Raw genomic sequence first — 22,786 nt, 5'->3', positions numbered from 1 at the left:
TAACAAAATTTTTTTATCATCTCCGATTCTACTTTTAACTATATCCAAAGTTTTACGAAGATTGCTTGACTATTTCCTACATTAAAAAATTCACAAAAAATGTCTAAACTTTGACCGTTTACATGTATATCCCCCCTTAAGAAAAAATAGTTCTCCAGATGCGAGTCATATGATATTTTATTATCATCTTGCAGAGGCAAAGGAGCAGCCTAAGTGAAGAAAAAAATACAGTTTAAGTAAGAAATAAAGATGCTTTTAAAAAATCAAAACAATATGTGAATTTGTCATCTAATGCCGCCCAGAAGCTGATTTTTTATTTCTTGGTTCGCAAAACAAATAAATTTTAAAAGTATGTGAACGTTTTTAATGTTTCTGGTTTTATTATTATAATTTAATGGAAGAATTTACAGTTCTCTCTCTTAACATTTCAATTACAAATAGGTCGTTTTACATACATATATTAATTTGCTTATGTTTGTATTTTGAACACATAGAGCAGCAAATATACATTACGCATTTCATAACGAAGGTAAATAAATGTATCTGTTAGAAAAATAACTAAAATAAAGTTTCGATGTAATTTTTTTTTTTTGTACATATTATGAAGCGATCGCGACAATAAATATAAATCGTGTTTAAATAAAAGTTTGGGAGCTGCCTTGATTCCTTTTTTTTTTTTTTTTTGCTTCTATAATCTAAGCAAATATTATGTTTTTAAACTAAAAATTTTAAATTATTTTTTTCATATTTCGAACATATCTGTAGTGTAAAACGCATACTTAGAAAGTGGGGAGATGGATTTAACGTGTGGAGACTAGTATTTTGTATGGATATATAACGGGCACACTTTCTGCGATTTCGCTTGGTAGGCATTTCCTCTGCCCGATCAGCATTTCCTCTGCATTTTTGTTGAATTGCTCAGTTCAATTACAAAGGCTTTATGATATTGACAGAGGTTCGAGGCGAGCGAGTGTTGGAGAATGGAGAAATAGAACAGTTCGCCTCAAATACAAGTCACTCTATCTACATGGCAAGGGCAGAAGACAGCTGGCGGCGTTCTGTGATTAACTTTATTTATTAACAAAAAATGCTGGATTTGGTGATAAGTTTGGAGGCATTGTTATCATATTGCCTTGCTGCTGCTGATGCATCTGCTGCTGTTGTTGTTGCTGTTGCTGTTGACTCCTTGTATTGGTGGCATAAAGTTGCTGCTGGAAGCTATGATATTGCTGCGCGTACTTTAGATCATTTGAAGAGGGTCCCACGAAATTAACATTAGAAACTACTCCACCGTTAGACGGTACATTTATGTTATTATTATTGGGTCCCGGTCCCGGTCCCAGCCCTTGCCCTTGTAGCTGTTGCATTTGTCCAACGCCTCCGCTTGCTCCCGACTGGTTCTGACATATTCCCGCTGGCATCATGGTCTTTAGAAGCTGAGACTTAGGCTGTTGGGACTGTTGCTGCTGTTGGGAGGCTGTCAACAAGGCCGCTGATTGACCGCTGGCACTGTTAAAAAATGCCGTGGGATCTCCTGCAGAGCTGCAATCGAGATCCGCTCCGTGCCCTGTAAACGGTAATTGTCTGTTAACAGCTGGCTGCTGTAGTCGTGGACCCATGAGATGCGGACGTAGCATGTTGCTGTTATGGGGACGGATGCCCCGTATCATTGATGGCTGATGGCCAATGATCATCCCAGGATCAAGTCCTCCTCCGCCTCCTCCTTCCTCCTCTACAATAGCTGGTTGTTGATTACAGTTTTGAAAATAGTTACTGCCCGGAGTGTGGGCCATCTTCTGTTGCTGTTCGTTGGGAGAAGTCATGAGCATGGAACCGGCCCCAGAAGGACCCACCATCATACCCGGCATGCCTGGCATGATTCCCGGGCCACCATCAATCGAAGGACCATTGCCAGCAGCTCCTCCGCCAGCCATTTGTGGATTGGCATATCTCTGAAGGAACTCCAGGCTAGGCGGCATTCGAACATTGCCAGCTCCTCCAGTTCCCACTCCTCCTGCTCCGTTATTGTTATTATTGTTGTTATTACTAACATTTTGCGGTCTTACTGGCATATACTGTATGGTGTTCGGTGTGCTGGCCTTAACATGAATATTGGGATTGAAATTTGAACCGAAATTCAGCGGCATTCGGCCCATTAGGCGGGCACCGGGGGGGACGGCACCTTGGCCCTGAAAGTTAGCTTGTGAGGGTCCGGTACCAGCCACAGGCAGCTGACCAGAGCCAAGGCCATTGGGTGAATTTGGATTAAAGTTGGGACCAGGTCCACACATTTTAGAATTCATCAGGCGCTGCTGACCCATCGAATTCATTATTGCCGGATTCATGGGATGACAACTATTGGTCTGATTAAGTGCATCCAAACTAGTGGCAGAATCCAGACCAGTTAGCAATGCATGCTCCATGTTCATATCCGGTATATTCATATTCATGCCCGCGGGAGGAGCACCACCACCGGGACTGCCCCCCATGCTGCTCACACAGCTCGTTAGCTGTTGGGACATCTGGGCCAGCGATGAGATGGGATCAAAGCTCTGGCTAATCATTTTGTTTTGCGGCGACGGTCGATGAGTGCCGCCACTATTGGGATTCAGAGGTATGTTGTCCGAACGGCGAGCAAACTGTACAGATCCTCCAGAAATTTGACGCTGAAACCAAGTCATTAAAGCCAATTAAAGACAATAACCCAACGGTTACCACTGGGTTTATCAAGTAAGAAAGTCGACTACCTCCCTTCAAAGGACCAAAATATATCAGGTAAAAACTCTTACTTACCTCCAATTGTATATTCGGCGTGTTAACTTTGTAGGCTGCATTTAATGCTGAATTGGCATTGCTTTGCATATGCGGATGAGGGTGTAAATGCGGCGGATGAGGATGAGGATTAAAGACTATGCCAGGACTAGACGAGGAAGCAAAGCGGGACTCCATATTTGCTTCAATTATGTTGTTTCCCGACGGGGACCTTGGCGGACCACCTTGGCTTGGACTGGGTCGTCGACTTTTTATGTTATCACCTTTAAGAAATCATTGAAATTAAATTAGAAGTAAAAAGTCGAGAAAGTAAATATAGGAAATTACCAGCAGACGATGGCTGCCCAAATGATTCCAATTCCTTGGGCGATAAATGAGACAGTGGTGTACTTGGGTTGCTATGTAAATTATTTCGATTTCGATTTGCTGGGTTTTGATTCGGCGGCGATTCTTGGGCGTCCGCTTGAAAGCAGTTCTTAGATGTCCCAAGTACTCCCCCTACAACTCCTAACTGCTGCGATCCAGAAGATGCCACGACTACCTGCCCAGTCGAGCCGTCCATATTCGGCGAGTTCGTTGGCAAGCCCATGACAGTTCCCCCTCCACTGCCCGTTGTTGTTGTGCGCGGCGAGGGCAGAGATAGGTTATTCGGACTCGAGGGATTCGGCGATTGTTGCGTAGCTATCGGCACAGAGGCCGATCTCTGTGTGGAATGATATGGCGGCGGTGGTCCCTGCAAGGAGCGCTGACCGACAGGATTAGAAGACGGCTGTTGCTGCTGCTGTCCTCCTCCTCCTCCTCCTGCCACTGGTCTAGCTTTGCCACCTTTTAAACGATCATCAAAAAACTGATGTTGCATCTTGGACCATTCCATATGGGCCATTCCTCCTCCGCCGCCAGGTTGATGAGCATGTGGTTGAGTTAGATTTGGCTCCTGGTTCGAAAGTAATTCCTTTGATATATCATTGCCAAACGAAGAAATTAGATCAGTTGAGTTCACCATTCCTCCCACTCCTTCGACGCCTGATCCTGATCCCGGCCCGCCACATTGCAGGTTGCTTTTTTGCCCGCAGCCTATAACAGATCCTATATCGGAAATAACATCTCCAGGCAGAAGGACATCATCAGTGGTAATAATGTGGTGCTCTGGTTTTAATTGTCGCATTTGAGAATTTATGATGGAGCCACCTCCGCCTCCTCCTGCACCGGCTCCTCCTCCTCCTGTACCTGGCATGCCCATCATCAATTCATTTGACATCTTCGTTCCACCGCCCAATGCACTCTCATTCTCAGGGAATAAAAATTGATTCATTTTCTTGATCTTGGCCAACTGCTCCTCTCTGTGCTGGCGCTGTTGGGGAGTTAGATTCTCATCCGGAACCTTGACTCCTTGCAGCGACACAATGTTACTTTCATGGCTCTGATCGATGATGTTGCCTGCCTTTGATGAGGAGCTCTGTCCCAAATCCACTCCTGCGGCCTCCAATATCTTTATGGCCTGTGATTCGCTGGTAACATCGATATTATTGTTGCGTGCATTGGGCGCGGAACAACCACTCTCCCAGCACATTAAATCGCTTTCGTTTGATGTCAGGGGATCGGGTGGATCGATAAAGGCGTTGCGCTTATTATCACTTGAATTATATTGGTTTTTTAAGAGGTTGCCAGCCGTTTTTTGTGCCTGCTTGGGAAGAGCAACTGCTGGTCCCGGTCCCATGCCTATCCATGGCATAACCAAAGACGAGTGTCTCTGCTGCAACTTGTTCATTTTCAATGGATTCTTCATAAAGAAATCCTCTAGAAAGTTTTTCGTTGCCGGCTGGGTGCAGTGATAAGCGATAATGGTTTGAAACTGGCCGCTTAAAACTGATTCGGCACCTTTGTTGGCCAACTGTGTGGAAAATACAAAGATGTGATTCTGTTGCTGCATGTAATCCAAGCAGTTGTTGCTGCCACCACTCGAAGTGTTGCCAACCATGTTCCCTGGTACTCCTCCCGGTACAGAGCCAGTTCCTGGCCCAGGCCCTACTCCTACACCAGTTCCTAAGGAGAGTATGCTCGAAATTGGCGGATTACTCAACGTTTCATTGTTCATATCAGGGTTCATTTGATTATTGCAATTAGTACTTTCTATACCCATTTCGTCATTATTATTTATGGCCAATGAGGACGAAGATGTCTTTTCTGTGCTGCTTGTATTCATTTCTGTTTTAACTAAAAACCATTAGAGATGCAGAGTTAGTATTTAACATATTAAAGAACACTTACAAGTATTATAATTACATGATAGGGAGCTAACTTTGGCATGCCGAAGTTTGTATACCTAGCAGTTTGTAATTGGATTATCAATCAATCAATTTTCGTTCAACAACTTGATAAATTAAAAAAAAAAAAAAAAACACTTTTTTCAGTCCTGTCCGATTCCACGCAAACTACTCGCTCAGTTTTGGATGATACTTTGCAGATAGTCTTCTAACTATTCTCACTACTATATAAATAGGATCGGACGAATATATGCCAGCTAAATAAAAAGATGACTATGATGACCATCGATAATAAGATAAACCGAAAAGAAAAGAAACAAGAAATAAATAACGGAGTGCAAAATAGCTCGCAGTGCCGAAAATTAATTCCAAAAAAAGTTTTGGTAATATTACAATACAAATTTATTATAATTCAGTTTCGTAATATTTAAATGTATAAATTAAATCATATTCTGTAAGATTTGGACTCGATTGACCAGATTCCTGGACCGTTCTGTAACTAATAGTGAGAAAAATATAGAAATATTCGACTATAAATTTTCAGTTGTCGTCTAATAAGTTATCAAAAGCAAAATAATAATCAATATGATCAATTTATAATTATTTATTTAGATCCTAACAAAAATGACTTTTTAGGCGTTTTTGGGTGATTGGGTGATTACCGAACCATTTCGTTTAAGACCAATTTCAATCGAGTACAAACCCTGCACAATTGATTATTATTAATACATTTTTCAAAAGAAGCTAAATAATAATATAATTGGATTATATTATTCATAAAACTTTTTTAGAATTAGTTTTTGGCACGGTGAGTTATTTTGCAATTACAAGGTTGAAAAAATTTTGTATATTTCGCTATTTTTTTTTTTAACTGTTGTACCGAAATTTTTATTTAATAAATGTTTTTTTTTTTATATATAATTATGCAATTTGGATAGGACTATAACAACAAAATTATATTTTAGGCTTTTTAAGTTTCTTATGGAGTTTATACATATATACATCTGTTTCTACGCAAACTAATCCCTCAGTTTAAGGGGTTATATACAGTTGTGATGATGAAAAAATCGACTTTTTTTTTATTGCATATTCTTCAAGTATATACTGTTGAGAATTTGTTTTGTTTTTTCAAAATTACCTTTGCGGTGGACACGATTACTAAAAAACTATTAATCCGATCAACACCAAATTTTGACCACTTATTTATTATAACAATAGCTAGTCCTCTAACGAAGAATTTTTAATTTTTCAAACTTTTTTTTTTTAGAGCATAAAAAAGGAAAATCTTATACCTTGAAAAAGTAAATTTTTTGTTAAAACCGTCGCCATTTTTTTTTAATCAACATTTTTACAAATCCATGGTCTAGAGGACTAGGCAATACAATATACTAACGAAATTTTTTTGAATTTTTGGTTTTGGATGAATCGTTCTCGGGATATGATGTCCACCGCAAGTCACTATCGAAAAAAAGACGATCTTGGAATTCGGCCATAACATTTTTAATATTTAATATTTTTTTATGAAAAAATTATATGAAGTACCCAGAAATATGTACTAAACAACGTCGGCAAAACATTTTTAATAAATATTTTTTATGATGTCAAAAAAAATCGACAAAACTGGATTTTTTTGCGCGGTACAACTGTATATAACCCCTTAAAAGCTATCTGAATGAAACTTTGCATATAGTCTTCTATATACTCTCACTGCTATATATGTCGGAACGGGCCGGATTGGACGACTATATCATATAGCTGCCATACAAAAAATGTTTAGGAAAAAAATAACTTCGTTGTTTTTCAACGCATTTTCATCTACTACATCTGAGATACGAGCTTTTTTATTATTTTAGAATTTTGGTTTAAATTTCATAGAAATCGGACAACTATATCATATAGCTGTCAAACTGAAAACATAATAAGTAAAGGTAAAATTTAATGAAACTCTGTTTTGTGTGTGTTTTCAGCATTTAAATTTATAATATAAATATCAAAACCAATCTGCAAGGGTATACAAACTTCGGTGTGCCGAAGTTAGCTTCCTTTCTTGATTTTGAATAGTTTTGGCAATGAAATATTAATATACTCGAACGATATTAGATTTAACGAAAACCTTCTAAAACTTAAAATGTTCAAATGTTATTCCACATACCAGTCATGGTGACAATGTCCAGGGCATTGCCACCAATGGAACCAAAGCCCACAGGCGACATGTTTGGAGAGTTATCTCTTTCTTCCTTTTTCATATTCACCAAACTGCTTAGGACATCGGCGTTGGGCTCCTCCTTAATGGCAATGGCAGTCGTTGCTTTCGTATTACTGGATCCCATTTCTAATTGGTCCATTTAAATGAAAGAACTTAACAGTTGAATAATAATAATAATAGTTACGTGACCCTTACCACCATCTTCCTCCTTGCCATGAGCACTCTTTTCGTCCTGCTTGCCGTTACCAAGATCACTTTCGACCATTTGAGTGCTGTTGAGCGCAGCAGAAACAGTGCTACTATTCGAATGTTCACTCATATCGTTTGGTGAATTTAGGCTGCTTGAAGATGGTTGTCCTTCGGCAGATGAATTATTATTTCCACCTCCGCTTGAGCTGGTACTTCCTGATGGATTGGCGATGCTTTTATCGTTATTTGATAAACCATTCTTCTCTTCCTCTATTTTGATTTGATCTGCAAAAATAAATTAATAAGGAGCGTGTAGAGCTAGGAAGCCGGAAGTGGGTACGAACCTGGTGACAAGGTTGAGAAAGGGGGCTCGCTCTTAACAGGCTTTGGAGAATTCCTACTCAGAGCAGTAGGTGCACTTGTTGTTGATGCATCTGAGCCGCTTGATATTTGCGTCTGTGTTTGAGCTAATGGACTGCGGGGCATTTTTGGTGTTGATAACATTGTGCCTAGGCCTTCTTCCAATAAAAAGGATGTTTCCTCAATTCTTTATAGCTATTAAGTTTCTTAAGCAGACCATGGTTTGCCTATATCAGTTGACTCTCCAATCTAATGCATGTTGATATTGATGCAAATGTAAATTCAAGCGCATACGCATTCGTATGTATGTATGATCACACTGTTAGAACTTTTTATACGAAGGCCATAATTACATATATACCGAATGGAGCTAACAATGTCACCATAATCCATTAGCATTTCACTCTCTCCATTCAACTCTTTTCGAGTTCAAATAGTTTTTCCCTAGTCTGTTTTTACAATTTTATGTATGTGTATGTATGTATATATACTATTAAACACGTAGTCCTCATTCGTTGAATGTAAAACTTGCCAGATGTCGTTTTTAATTTCGTAAATAACATACTCTGGACAATTCTATACCAAAAGTATTAAGAAGATATTCCCTAATTTTAAAAACACAAAACAAATATTCAAAACTATCAAGTTTTAATGTTAAAATTAGAGTTTATGCCTTTTTAGAGTGGCCAGATCTTACTTACGTCTAACATGATAAAAAATATATATATTTCAAACTGGCCTATTATTCACTGATGCGACGTTTTCAATCTATCCCGTTCACACCAAGAAAATGTTTTGGATCTTTGGTCATATGGAATAGGGCCCAAGTTTTATTGAGAGAAATGTGATAAGGTACGCATACTTTTATAAAACCACAGTATGGTATTATGTTGTTCGTACGGCGGCGGCATCTTTGGAAAGCATCATGAGACATATAAAACTGTTTTCCCACACAGCCTATTCGTGTGAAACGTTGATATTTTTAGAAGATGTCAAACTCCGATTCCAACAGAGCTCCATCTACCTTCCTCCATCCGGAAACAGCTAATAGGGTCTTCCCACACACCGTCAAAGCGCATCTCCCGTCCGTTGAACAAACGGTCCATAAGGTTTTGCCGTTCCGAATTTTCTCAATTGGACCTGCATCAAAGCGCATCAAAATCGGTTTTTTTGCGATAGTTAGACGATAGTTTTTAGGTGCAACTCTGATTCTTCTTCTTAATTTGACCATTCACTACGAAAATGTAAAGAAACTTGCAAGGAACAAATGAGATATGGAATTTAAAACTTGACGCCAAAGCTACAAGCATGCCCAAAATAGTTGTTGGCGTTTTTTCTGTATATTCTTGCCCCAATATGTCCCCAATTGTTACTATTTAATATAAACCGCCTGCCTCTACCTTATTTTGAAGATTTTGGATGCCTATACCACCTATAGACACTCTTCGGGGAATTTGCTCTTTGTTAGAGAGAAATCATTAGAAAAACTAAAATTCCTTGTCATTTAATTCATTTAAATTTATTGCGGATAAATTCTGACGCAATCTGTGCCTTTTGCTGTTCTACAACAGCCAAAATAGTTGGTAAATGCTCCATTTCAAAATTGCAACTGCCAATTCGACAGCCTTTGTTTACGTTTTCATGAGCCACAGCTGATCGATCAGCTGTTCGGATGCCAGATGCACTTTGACGCTCTGTGGGAACACGAGTTTCGCATCTGCAAAAATACCAAACGTTCCTCACAGATGCGCTGTGTGGGAAGACCGTATAACGTAGCTCTGTGGGAACACGAGTTTCTGTTTTTTTTTAAATCCCAACTGTTTCACACAAATGCGCTGAGTCTGAAGACAGTATAAGAAAATGAAATCAGAGTTGCACCGACCAATTATCGCCTAACTATCGCTAACAGAAGGGCGTCAAATTTAGATGAATAACTGATGCGGTACAAAATGAGAAATTTCGGAACGGCTAAACCTTATACATATGCCAGCCAGACCCTATTAGCTAAAATAATTAATAAATTCAAAAATATCTAGATTATTATTTTTGAAGTGAACACTGTATATTGCAGTTGTCTACCATATATCCCTGAATTTTTCGTAGTTGCTAAATACATGTTGTAGCATATGGAGCCATAAATATTATTGATTTGAAATCCATGCGAAAGGAAAAGTCGTTGATGTAGATGTGCATACTTCTGTGTAAAACTAATAATTTTACTCCCACAACATACTGTTTATACCCTTGCGGGTATTCTAATTTTAGTCAGAAGTTTGCAACGCAGTGAAGGAGACCTTTCCGACCCTATAAAGTATATACATATTCAGGCCTGCTCCGGTAATCGAAAACGGCAAGATTTTTTCGTTTTCGTTTTTGAAAACGAGAAATTGGTGCTCCGGTAATCGAAAACGAAAGATTTTTTCGATTTGAAAAACGGGCACCTTTTTCTGGCCGGAATGAAAAGTAAATGGTTTTTTTTATATGAAATCAGATCTTATTTACAAAAGGAAAAAAATAGTTTGCTCAGTGGTCTATTGATGTTTATTCCACTCCACCACAAGATCATTCTGTCAGGTAATTATTTTATAAAAAATTTATTTCTGACCCCACCTCAGATTTGACAACAAAATTTTTGCCGTGTTCAACCAGTTTTCTCGTTTTGGCGATAGGTCGATAAGTTCACCGCAAAAAGTTATCGCCAAGGTTGCCATATTGTTGGTGGAACGAAACAGCCAGTTAAAAATACTTATAAAATATAAATGAATACATTAATAACTTTAAAGGACCGCCAAAATGGTTGTTTATAATTAATGCTATTTAATGTGATTACTTAAATGGTCCAAATTAACCAAATAATTATTTGAGACCACCGGAATTAAAACTGTGAAAAGTGTGGCAGCATCTTAGGTGCCTGGATTTGCTTAATTCTACCATTTTTTGCCTTTTTCTGGCTTAGAAAAAGGGCAATTGTAAATATAATAGGCAGTACTTTACGTTGTTTGCTTATCCGATAGCAGAAATTTGCCGAAAACCGGAGCAGCTAAAAACGAAAACGGTTCGTTTTCGCCCAAAACGAAATCGAAAAAATTTTACGATTACCGGAGCAGGCCTGATAATCTTGATCAGCATCAACAGCCGATTCTATCTAGCCATGTCCGTCTGTCCGTCCGTCTGTCTGTCCGTTTTTACGCAAACTATTCCCTCAGTTTTAAAGCTATCTGAATAAAACTTTGCTAAATACATGTTGTAGCATATGGAGCCATAAATATTATTGATTTGAAATCCATGCGAAAGGAAAAGTCGTTGATGTAGATGTGCATACTTCTGTGTAAAACTAATAATTTTACTCCCACAACATACTGTTTATACCCTTGCGGGTATTCTAATTTTAGTCAGAAGTTTGCAACGCAGTGAAGGAGACCTTTCCGACCCTATAAAGTATATACATATATTCTTGATCAGCATCAACAGCCGATTCTATCTAGCCATGTCCGTCTGTCCGTCCGTCTGTCTGTCCGTTTTTACGCAAACTATTCCCTCAGTTTTAAAGCTATCTGAATAAAACTTTGCTATATATGTCGGAACGGGCCGAATCGGACGACTATATCATATAGCTGCATTACAAATAAGTGTTTTTAGCATTTTAATTTATAATATAAATATCAAAACCAAATTATTATACGATGTGTATAAATATACAACTTTTATACAGTTTCTAGTTGTCGGCATATATGTGTCTCTCTTTCACTCTTTACGAAAAGACTCAGAGAGCACCCGTTCATGAGTTCTTGGAATGAGCTCGCGCGCGTTCAGAGCGAACTCGTTTTTTTCTATTCTGTTTTGTTTCGGTTGTCCCATGAACCGTGGTCAGTGAACAAAAGTCTTTTGCGTATGTATTGGTATACATTCACACGCATAGGCAAGCAAATCCCCTGCAGTTCCAGAATTCCTGGCCCGTCCGATTCCTCGCGGCATGTTCGAAAAACAAAAACAAATTACATGGGCCTGGTTCAGCGAAGTTCGAAACAAAATAGCCGAAACAAATTCTACCTACGCTCGGCTACTGCCGAGGGCTTCACGAAGTTCGTTCTTCATATTTGTTATTGTTTTCGATCTACGTTCGGAGTAGCGGTTGCGAGAATTCGTAAATTAGAGAGAGATGGAGATGGAAGGAAGGGAGGAAAGAAAATTGGTGTCAAAAACAAAGAGTATTGCACCGACGTGAGAATGACCTTTTTAAAATAAGTAGAGTTATATAAAAATATTTAAGATTATATTTAATTAATTTTTACGTATAAAATCGTGTGGGATACAAGCACGTAAGAAATTGTGCTTTAGACATGGCCGAAATGTTCATGTTTGATTATTGGCCCTTTGTGAATCTAATTGCAAGGCATTGCCTTGTCGGCTATACCCTGACACGCGCGAGAATTTTCGGTCTTCGGTTTTGTCTTCTAATTCTCTTTGCATTTTGAGTTGACTGCTGTTGCATTCAGATGTGTTTTGCGTATAGTTGCGTAAAAATGAAATATTATAAGGTAAGTGGAACTTATTTGCATTCAATTATTAATTTTAATTGCAGAATTGACGATTAAAATGGATGCGACTTCAACCTAGACGGTGTGAATGGGATTCAGTACGGATTTACAACGTTTTTTTATCCAGTTTAAGTTGGTATGTACTGCAATTTACAATTTGATTAAAAAATATGTATGTACTTATGTATTTAATTTACAGATAAAACAAGTTTCTTAAAGGACCCAGCAGCCGGCAAAGGAGACTCGTGACACGCACTTATGTACATACATATGTACATACATATACATGTTTAATTTTGCAGAAAAATGTAATGCTACCAAACAAGTGAAGATAAATAAAAAAATGCAATCCATAAACAAATAAGGAATATATTACATCGGATTTTTACTAGGAAGGGTGGGGGGGGGGGGGGAATTTTTCAGGAATTTTCTATAGATTTTCATCTGGGATTCCTGGCGGATTCCGCTAGCGAATCCCGCGGGATTCCGCAATGATTTTCTCGGGATTCCTCGACGATTGCCGCCAGCGATTCCCGCAAGATTCGTCCACGATTCCCCCAGTGATTCACGCGCGATTCGTCGACGATTCGCCCCAGCGATTCCTTGACGATTCGTGCAAGATTATCTTTCGAAATTCCCGTGGACCTTCCCGTGCGATTCGTGATGGATTCTTGGGCGATTTCGAATTACAGGCTGGGAGCACTCGTTGTATGGAAATTCCTAGCCGAGTTGTATGAACGTTCCATGGCGAATCCTCATGGAATTATTTCGGTTCCATGGCGAATCGTAGGGGAATCGTTGACGAATGGAACTGAAGGGTCGTAAAACGTTTAGTTGCGATTTAAAAACAACATTGTCTGAAACTTTTCTTTTCTTTTTAATAGCATTTTGTTATAGGGACACTTGTTCACAAAAATAAATAAATAAAAAAAAAACAAGAAAGGAAGCTAACTTCGGCACGCCGAAGTTTGTATACCCTTGCAGATATTATTTCATTACATTTTACCTATACTTATTATGTTTACAGTTTGACAGTTACAGTTTTGCATTCCCAGCTTTACATTTTGTATACATCTGCCGATCGGTTTATATGGCAGCTATATGATATAGTTGTCCGATTTTTTTTGAATTTATACCAAAATTCTAGAATAATAAAATAAGCTTATATCCCGGAGTAGATGAAAATACGTTGAAAAACAACGAATATATAATTTTTTTTCTATTAATTTCCCGATCGTTCCTATGGCAGCTATATGATATAGTCGTCCGATTTTCATAAAATTTTTACCAAAATTCAGAAATAATATAAAATGGTCATATCTAAAAATGCCATATAGCGAGCTACCGAGCTAGTGTGACCAAAAAAAATTAAGGAAAATCCTGAAATTCCATGAAAATGTACTTTTTATGGCGTTTAAGGATTTTCCTTGGTCACACTGGACAGCTGTTTGTAAACAAATATTCAAAAAAAATATTAAAAATATTAATAAATAGTGCATTAAAATGTCCTTTGTGGGTAAAATTCCATATTATGGGCTTTCCCTTGACAGCCCCTATCAATGCCACCTTTTTCCTTCAACTTTCCCTCCATTAGGGGTGTCTAAATAAATCAAATGAATTATTTAGACAGCGCGATATCAGCTGTTTACTATCTTGATCTGGCAACGCCATTCAATTTTCACAGGCTTCATTTTCGTCGTCAGAGTACCGAAAAAAACGACGTGTCTAAAAGTTCTTCTTCTTTTTTTTCGACACCGTTTTTTATACCCTTGCAGGGTATTATAATTTCAGTCAGAAGTTTGCAACGCAGTGAAGGAGACGTTTCCGACCCTATAAAGTATATCTTGATCAGCATCAGCAGCCGAGTCGATATAGCCATGTCCGTCTGTCCGTCTGTCCGTCTGTCCGTCTGTCCACCTGTCCGTTTCTACGCAAACTAGTCCCTCAGTTTTAAAGCTATCTGAATGAAACTTTGCATATAGTCTTCTATATACTTTCACTGCTATATATGTCGGAACGGGCCGGATCGGACGACTATATCATATAGCTGCCATACAAATGTTAGATAAATTTTTAGAAAAATTATTATTACTTTGCTGTTTTTCATTATTTTTGCACCATTTTTTAGATATTGCCATTTTATATTATTTCTGAATTTTGGTAAAAATTTTATGAAAATCGGACGACTATATGATATAGCTGCCATAGGAACGATCGGGAAATTATTAGGAAAAAAATTATTGCTTCGTTGTTTTTCAACGTATTTTTATCTACTTAGAGATATAAGCTTTTTTTAGTATTCTAGAATTTTGGTATAAATTTCATAAAAATCGGACGACTGTATCATATAGCTGCCATTGAAGCGATCGGTAGATGTAGAGAAAATGTAAAGGTGCGAATGTAAAACTGTAACCGTCAAACTGTAAACATAATAAGTATAGGTAAAATGTAATGAAATAATATCTGCAAGGGTATTCAAACTTCGGCGTGCCGAAGTTAGCTTCCTTTCTTGTTTTATATGGAGTTTGGCCGCTGTCTAAATTTATACAGCGGTTTTTTCTCGTCAGAATACTAGGCTTAAAGGACAAAAATTTTAAAAGAAGACCAAAATATGCTTGCGCTACTTTCGTAACCGAATTTACGATTATATAACCAAAATTCTTGTTTATTTATATTTTCAATTATAAATATACATATATGCTGAAAAAGAAAAAAGTTCTTTTTCATAAGCTAGCTATATATTAATATAATTTTGTTTTACAGTTACAGTTTTACATTCATTTTCCCTTTATATACTGATTCTGGAATAATATCTAGAGTAGATGTAAATATGTATAATAAGAGGGAACTTATAATATTGTTCATTAACTTTTTGATCGTTCATATGACAGCTCTATGATATATGTTGAAAGTTTTAGTTTAGTTTTAGTGATAATATTTTCTAAAAGTATTCCGATTCTTTCTATGGCAGCTATATGATATGATCGTCTGATCCGACCCGTTTCAACTTATATACCAATGAGAGTAGTCTTGCGTAGAACGAGACGGACGGATAGTCAGACATGGCCAGATAGACTCGGCTATTGATGCTGATCAACAATATATATATAATTTAAGAGGGTCCAAAATGACTCCCTCACTGCGTTGCAAAATTCTGTTTGAAATAATAATACCCTACAAGGGTGTAACGACCAAAATTCTAGATTCAAAAAGTATATATATATATCTTAGAGTAGTGGTAAGTGTTAAAAAAAAGCGAAATTACAATTTGTTCTTTTAATTTTCCAAATGATTATATGGCAGCTTAATGATATGGTCGTCCGATCTGGTCGAAATACAAAGAAGTCAAGTGTGTCTGCCAATATTATTCAGATAGTTTTAAAAAATATTAATTTATTTTATAAGCTAGCTGAGCCTATGTTATTTAAATATTTTGTTGTTGCTTATTGCATGCTTTGCTTTGCGCATGCTTTGGCATTAGGGGTGGGGTCCTATGTACTCTCATGGTGGTTTTGCCTCTGGCAACCCTTAAATACGACGGAGATACGAAGGGTGGTGTGTTTTGCTGATGTTCATTTTATGTGAGTTCCGTTCTGTTTTTGGATTTTGGTTCCCGTTCACAGTTCAGTTTGAATTGGGAATAATTCGCGTAAGGCTGAGAAGCTTTATATGGCAGCTCGGCAGGGGTTTTTTCGGTAAAAGCCACCCACATGTGTGTACATGTGTCTATACTTACACACATGCGTAGAGGAGAATTTTCCTAGCCAAAAAGTTGTTGGAGGAACACCAGATTTCCAATCACCTAGAGATCCGTTAAATGCAAAAATGTTCATAATTATAGTACCAAAAGAAAATTTGGTTAATATTTTAAAAATTTAAAAGAAAAAGTGAAACATATTATAAAGTAGATTCCAAGTTGATTATTGTATGTTGAGTGTTTGTGTATTAAAAAATAATACTACATGTTTTATGTGAAGATGTAGCTCAGAAACCTGGTTCCGTTTAAGGTAAATGGGAACAAATGCGAAGTATAAACATTAAAGTTAATTTAAATGCTTTGACAAACTTGTGAAAAGTAAGTTTGATAAAGTGCAGGCAAAGCAACCCCAACCTTTGGCTGATGTGTATGTGTGCTTGGAAGCAACCCTTAAAGGTCGGTCGGTGCGGCGATGGCAACGAGTAACATGCTATATATTAAGTGAACGAAACTCACAATCTAAATAACAGAAAATTAAATTTTAGTGAATATATACTTGAAAATATTCTCTGAAACCATAATATTTTATTATTAACGTTTTTGTTCAACTTTAATAGCTATAACTTGCAACCTAAAAAACGACATTCTTAAGTTCTTGTTATATAAACGATTTTTTAAAGGGCATAATATAAACAAGCATTTTTTTCCCCCATTTCCAGATGCTTTTGCATCTTCTTCTGATTAAGGAATGGAATCAATTAATCACATAATTGATCCGCGGCCAACATATAGCCAGGATTTAGTTGAAAATGCCACAGAGTTTATGAACGAACATCAGTCACAGTCACATCAAGAAGGAGGAGGTCCTGGTTCTGGATCTGAACTTGATGCAGATGAGGTTCTGTCAATACAAACAATGATTAGTGAAAAAAAACAACGTTCCAGGCCAGATTCGGCTGCTGTTGTCATGGTTATCGATGAAATGGATAGGCAGACGACAACATATCAAATAGTGCCTCATGAACAACTGCAGCAATTGCAGCAACCAAGAACTATGTCCTTTGGAATTGTTCAACATGATCTGCACCATGAACAGCCCATGATCGACAACAGTCCCGTGGACTCTTTTGTGGCCTCCGATATAAGCTTGGATGGATTGACAGTGGATGCAATCAGCCAGGCGGCAATTCTTCCCCAAGAATTGACTACAGTTAAGCCAGACGCAATGAGCAAGTTGCTTATAGTTCAAACCAAGTCTGGAATGGATCCAGCTAATAATAAGCGTATAAAGATGCATGTTGACTTATCGAGTGCAAATGTTGGACTCGGAGCTAACGTCGATGACGTGGATGAGATTTCATCCGATGGCGATAACTGTGACGATGTAGGAGTAACATTAAATCAGCATCATCATCAGCAGCTATTGGATGGTCACCAGCAGGTGTTCAGCCTGGCCAGCCATCATCATCAACATCAACATCATCAGCACCACCACCACCTTCATGCCCATGGTCACGGCCAAGTAATTCTTGGTTTGCAGCACAATAGATCCGGTCAGCTGGATATGGGACATGGAATGGCAGGTGGGGTTATTGTCACTTCCCAAGATAGTGAAAAGGACGCGGATGATGAAGATGATAATGGCAATGGAGATCCGGATGGGGACGTTGAGGATGAAGATGATGATGAAATACGAAATCGTGGCCAGTTGATTAGCCAAGGTTCTTATCAGACACTTACATCGGTTAATGATCGTTTATCGCCGCCTGGCTTTAGTCCAACATCGTATGCGACATTGACACCCATCCAACCCCTTCCGCCCATATCAACCATGTCGGAGAAATTCGCCTATTCCGGTCACATTTCTGGAAGCGGCGATAGCGGCGATAACACAGATGTCACTGGAGTAGAAAGAGGTAGAGAGGAGGCCATTACCAATGCCTCATCGGAGACTGAAGTTGAAGGAGGTAATAGTAGTGGTATTGGTAATGGGACAGCCTCCGAATGCAACTCGTACTCTTCTGCCTTACCCTTGACCATGAGTGGCGGTCATCATCATCTTGGATTAGGCGTCTCACCGTATTCCTCATACGAAAAGCTAACGTCTATGATTTCACCACCACCTAATAATTATCTGGTTTCATGTGACCTGCATTCCGCCACCGTTGTTACGTCGTCTGGAAGGATGCCAAATCCATCCCAGCTGGAGGAGCTGAGCCATAATGGACACAAAAAGGATTCGGCGACGCAAGAGAATTCTGATGACAATGTGGGAGGAGGAAGTGGAGAAGAAAAATTCACTTACTCCGGCCACATCTCTGGTGGTGGAGATAGTGGCGATACTGACATCCAAGGTGAAAAGTTCGCTTACTCTGATCATATCTCTGGTGGAGATAGTGCCGACACTGATGTTCATGGGGAAAAGTTTTCTTACTCTGATCATATTTCTGGAGGCGATAACGTTTCTGATGTCAACGGAGGAACGTACGTATATAAGTTGTAAATATTAAAAGTTAAATATCCTTAACTTAGCAAAAGGGTAATCGCAGAGCAATAGCGTGTATCGTTTTTTATGCAACAGGGTAAACAAAACGTTTAATGATCAGCTTAAGCCTATGCCCATATGTCTGTTACTTTAAAGTTGAAACACTTTGATCATGCAATAACATAATAGCAAAATTTTTTTTATTTTCTTGACCTCTATTATTATGTTAACATATAAATATTAATTATCTTTACATATAATTCTGAATTAACCATGTATGATTTTTTTGAAGGTCTTGGGTGCATTTGGCTTCAGAGCGGGAGTCACGACTTCATATGCCGTCAGAACACAGCCTGGAGGACCGATTTCATTTGGCGTCCGAACGAAAAACGCGACTTAACATGGCGGCACAGGAGCGGACGACGGCGACGCGCTTGCAAATGCCGCGTCACCTGCATCATCAGGCAACAGCCGCTGCTGTTTCTTCAATCTGTACTACAGATTGGAAACCAGATGAAGATTGGAAGCATGGATCTAATTCAATTCTACCCGTGGTTGTGTCCCTAACACCGACACCACCGCCACCGTCCATAACAGATGTTGATAGAGCATCAACCGTGCCACTTAAGCTGAGTGGTCGTATGTCCCCAGGAAACCAAAGATCACAGCAATATTTTTTGGACAAGAGCCAGCAGCAAGAGATTGGAGGAGCAACGGATAACGTTATCGCGGACTCCTCCGTTTGTGGCATTCAACAGTCAAGTCTTTTAAATGGATTTCAAAATATTCAACAGCAATGTGCAAAGATCGCCATCTCCGCGTCGCCCAAGAACGGAGGAGGAGGAGGAGGAGGCGCTGGAGGATCATCTAGCCGGACTAGTGGAAACTCCACAGACATGGAGGAGATCAATACCAAGGATCTGGCACAGCGTATTTCAGCAGAGCTCAAACGATACAGTATCCCACAGGCAATTTTTGCTCAACGTGTCCTATGCCGATCGCAAGGCACCCTGTCCGATCTCCTACGCAACCCAAAGCCATGGTCAAAGCTTAAATCGGGTAGGGAGACCTTCCGGCGAATGTACAAGTGGCTGCAAGAGCCGGAGTTCCAACGGATGTCGGCACTGCGTATGGCGGCGGCTCAAATTCCACAACGTATGACGCCTTTGGGCTCTGGTAACACTGCTGCGACTGGACTACTAGGTTCAGTTGGAACCGGAACGGGAACTAACGATAACCGAGACGTAATGACAACGGATGCGGATCCCCATGGGGGCCCATTACCTATGTCACCAAGAGGTAAATGTCTAAGAAAAACAATTATCTCTTCTGTTTTTTGTATGACCATCCATATTAGAGGCAAGTCACGAAGATTTTTAGATCACAACTTTGGGTCACATCCATCAAACTGAACTACCTAAACTATTGTACTTTTCTTCCATTTAACCTTAGCTGCGCTTACTGAATCTGTGTCTACAGTACGATCTGCAGTTGGCCCTAATCTCCCGGTCTCCTCCAATGTCGCCGCCAATTGTCGACGAAAGGAGGAGCCGCAGATCGAGCAAATGCCTCAGCCGAAGAAGCCACGCCTGGTTTTTACCGATCTACAGCGACGAACATTACAAGCTATTTTTAAAGTAAAGTATATATATATATATATATAATTAGAATAATTTTATATAAATTAATGATCTCTTTAGGAAACCAAGCGACCTTCAAAGGAGATGCAAGTGACTATAGCCAGGCAGTTGGGGTTAGAGCCCACCACGGTGGGTAATTTCTTTATGAATGCAAGAAGGCGATCGATGGACAAGTGGCGTGATGATGATTCAAAAAATAACTCAAATATGCAGCATGTCATTCAAAATCGTCAGCAGCAGGCACAAGATGAACAAGATGAGGATCATAGTCAGACGCCTAATCATATTCACAATCAGAACCATAATCCTAGTCAAAGTCTATCGCACGATAACTACTCGAGTCTCCATACGACAGCAATGTCTCCTCTAGGCGCTTTTGATGAAGATGCCGATATGGATTTGGAGTTGGAAAGTCATGATTTCGATTTGGTCGATCCCGACCATCAGGCTGATAATAATAATGATCGCCATGGTGATATGTTGTGACAGCATAACCTATCTGAGCACCGCCACACACCGAAGAAGATGAATTCTCTCCGAGGTACAGTCACGCACTTGAGTCCTAGTAAATCGAGAGAGAGAGCAAATCAGGTCTTGGTAAGCCGAAAAGTTGCAGGTAATGTTCATAACAGCGAGGACGATAAGGATGAAACCAAGCTTAAACTAGAAGATAAGCCGCAATGGTCGCAAAACCTGCGACGCAATATTGACGGGAACATCTGTGTGGATGATATGATGGGAATATCCGATTATTTGGATGATCTTAAACTAATGATAGTCTGCTGAAAAAACACAAAAATGGCATACTTAACAGCAACCCTTATTAAACTTGTCTGCTATATTTATCTAGGTACAACATGTACTACTAGTTGTATCCAAGTTTTATATAACACAATAACCTTACTTGACTTAGTTGTATTAAATTTTTTTGTGTTAAAGAAATGTATACAATTTTTGTCCAATTATTGCAAAATACGTAGCCATGTTATGCCACAATAATGTTTCAAATAGCTTTATAATTTAATTATGCTCGTTGATTTGAATTTTTGTTGTTTTTTTTCTTTAAATTTATTACGGTTGATTTTTAAGTTACCAAAGCTTTCATTTCTTCAGTATTTAATTTACTATATTTATACAATATATATTCTTGGTCATCATCGACAGCTGATCTAGCCATACCCACTATTATCCAAACTACAATCGTTTAATAAGCATGAGAGTTATTAGACAATAAAGTTTCTGTTGAACTTCTGCAACATTTACTTACGTGTTGTCACCATCAATGGGTGTTCCACCAACATTTGCCTTATTTTGGTGCTTTAACCATTTTTTTCATATTGCCATATCCGTGTTCCTTTCATTTCCCCCAAAATACTTTGGCCACCGGTTACACAGTCGGTCACAGTCGACCACACTTCACTGTAGCTTTCCACCTATACAACATATTCACGTAAAATCTAAGACATACTTGCTTTTTGTTCATTTTTGTGTCATCCGAAATGGATCTATTTGCAATGGTCCAATTGAAAATTTCAAGGGTATGCAAACTTCGGCGTCCCGAAGGTAAAGTCCTTTATAGTTACGTACATTTTGTTTATAATTTCTACTTGCATTTGCACAGCAAATAATAGCGTATATATATATATATATATATATAGCACTGGCTATTAAGGTTTGGCCGTAGGCGAAAATGTAAAGAGTTTGGTATAAAAAAGGCAGTGTATATCTATGTAGATACATTTAGAACAAATACAATTAATACATCATAAAAATAATAAAAAAATTACTAAAAATTAAGTCATAAACTTATTGTGTATCTAGTCAAATTTATAAATTACTCATGTAATAACCGAAGGGAATATTAATAATAATATGTATTATTCTTAAAAATAGTAATTACAACATTAATATATTTAAATTAGCATCTTTAAGCCAGTCTAAAATGGCTGAAAGATGAAAGAATACAAAAAATATAAATAATAAAAAAAAAACAAAACCATGTTTTGTTAAGTTCTGTGTATACAATTAAATTTATATCAAAGAAAGAAATATTTAATAATGAAATAAACTGTAAATAACTGTATGAAATCTTCATTATTTCAGACACCAAACCTTTTATTTAATAATATATCAAATAGCTCTTTCTAACCCCAAATAACTATGTTTAATTCTTTATACGATATAAGAAATGTTATGAAAAATACTCTTTGGCATTATATTTATGCACTATATGTTAATCGAATAGGATTTATTAAAAATAATAACACCACTCGATGTATCCTAGTCAATTTAGCTTAAATACAATTAAGAAATGTAATTCAAATGATGTAAGGATGGAGTATATGTTCACCTCTTTAGGCACATTAATATAGGTTAAGATATCTATGTAAAAAAACAAATCAAGTAAATGCAATAATAAAATATAGGCAAAGTCATTATGTAAGGTTATCTTATCTTATCTGTCTATGTTGCCTTATAAGTATACTTACGCAGTAAACACATTTAAAAATAGCTGAACTACTTATCTGCCTTTTCAGTTTTCTTTTGCAGGCGGGAATGTTTGAATTTTACAATTTTTTAACGAACTATGGCAAATATTTTTCTTTAACATTTATGCAGATTTTTAATAGGTTCC

The 22,786-nt window shown here is 38.1% G+C and overlaps 2 protein-coding genes across 3 annotated transcripts; one reads left to right on the top strand and one right to left on the bottom strand.

Moving 5' to 3' along the window:
- Nucleotides 1-356: 356 nt before the first annotated feature.
- On the bottom strand, nucleotides 357-8,484 carry lgs (BCL9 domain-containing protein legless). The gene is made up of 6 exons (XM_041776636.2): nucleotides 7,776-8,484; nucleotides 7,438-7,716; nucleotides 7,189-7,368; nucleotides 3,100-4,986; nucleotides 2,794-3,035; nucleotides 357-2,666 (listed from the first exon to the last, which is right to left on the bottom strand). Exons 1-6 carry the CDS (start codon nucleotides 7,933-7,935, stop codon nucleotides 1,071-1,073), a joined length of 4,344 nt encoding a protein of 1,447 aa, XP_041632570.1. The 5' UTR covers nucleotides 7,936-8,484; the 3' UTR covers nucleotides 357-1,070.
- A 7,391-nt stretch (nucleotides 8,485-15,875) lies between these two features.
- onecut lies at nucleotides 15,876-22,671 on the top strand. 2 transcript variants are annotated; one of them, XM_041776662.2, is made up of 5 exons: nucleotides 15,876-15,910; nucleotides 16,746-18,510; nucleotides 18,804-19,810; nucleotides 19,964-20,148; nucleotides 20,212-22,671. In XM_041776662.2, the coding sequence occupies exons 2-5, from the start codon at nucleotides 16,775-16,777 to the stop codon at nucleotides 20,635-20,637; spliced, it is 3,354 nt and encodes a 1,117-aa protein (XP_041632596.1). In that variant the 5' UTR covers nucleotides 15,876-15,910; nucleotides 16,746-16,774; the 3' UTR covers nucleotides 20,638-22,671. The 2 variants fall into 2 exon arrangements, with proteins under 2 accessions (XP_041632596.1, XP_017018276.1); XM_017162787.3 differs by lacking the exon at nucleotides 15,876-15,910 and adding an exon at nucleotides 15,967-16,336.
- The last annotated feature ends 115 nt before the right edge of the window (nucleotides 22,672-22,786 follow it).

This window comes from Drosophila kikkawai, chromosome 4, assembly GCF_030179895.1.
Source record: "Drosophila kikkawai strain 14028-0561.14 chromosome 4, DkikHiC1v2, whole genome shotgun sequence".
NCBI lineage: Eukaryota > Metazoa > Arthropoda > Insecta > Diptera > Drosophilidae > Drosophila > Drosophila kikkawai.
The sequence above is the reverse complement of the archived record's forward strand: the minus strand, read 5'-3'. Positions and strand labels throughout refer to the sequence as shown.

What these genes read in the sequence shown, in the direction of transcription:
- lgs (XM_041776636.2), bottom strand. Translation starts at nt 7,935, where the DNA reads ATGTTATCAACACCAAAAATGCCCCGCAGTCCATTAGCTCAAACACAG. An exon ending in TTTCTCAACCTTGTCACCAG is followed by an intron (nt 7,717 to 7,775) that starts GTTCGTACCCAC and finishes TTATTTTTGCAG; the next exon opens with ATCAAATCAAAATAGAGGAA. An exon ending in CGCCGAATATACAATTGGAG is followed by an intron (nt 2,667 to 2,793) that starts GTAAGTAAGAGT and finishes ACTTGGTTTCAG; the next exon opens with CGTCAAATTTCTGGAGGATC.
- onecut (XM_041776662.2), top strand. Translation starts at nt 16,775, where the DNA reads ATGGAATCAATTAATCACATAATTGATCCGCGGCCAACATATAGCCAG. An exon ending in TCTGATGTCAACGGAGGAAC is followed by an intron (nt 18,511 to 18,803) that starts GTACGTATATAA and finishes ATTTTTTTGAAG; the next exon opens with GTCTTGGGTGCATTTGGCTT. An exon ending in ATTACCTATGTCACCAAGAG is followed by an intron (nt 19,811 to 19,963) that starts GTAAATGTCTAA and finishes ATTTAACCTTAG; the next exon opens with CTGCGCTTACTGAATCTGTG.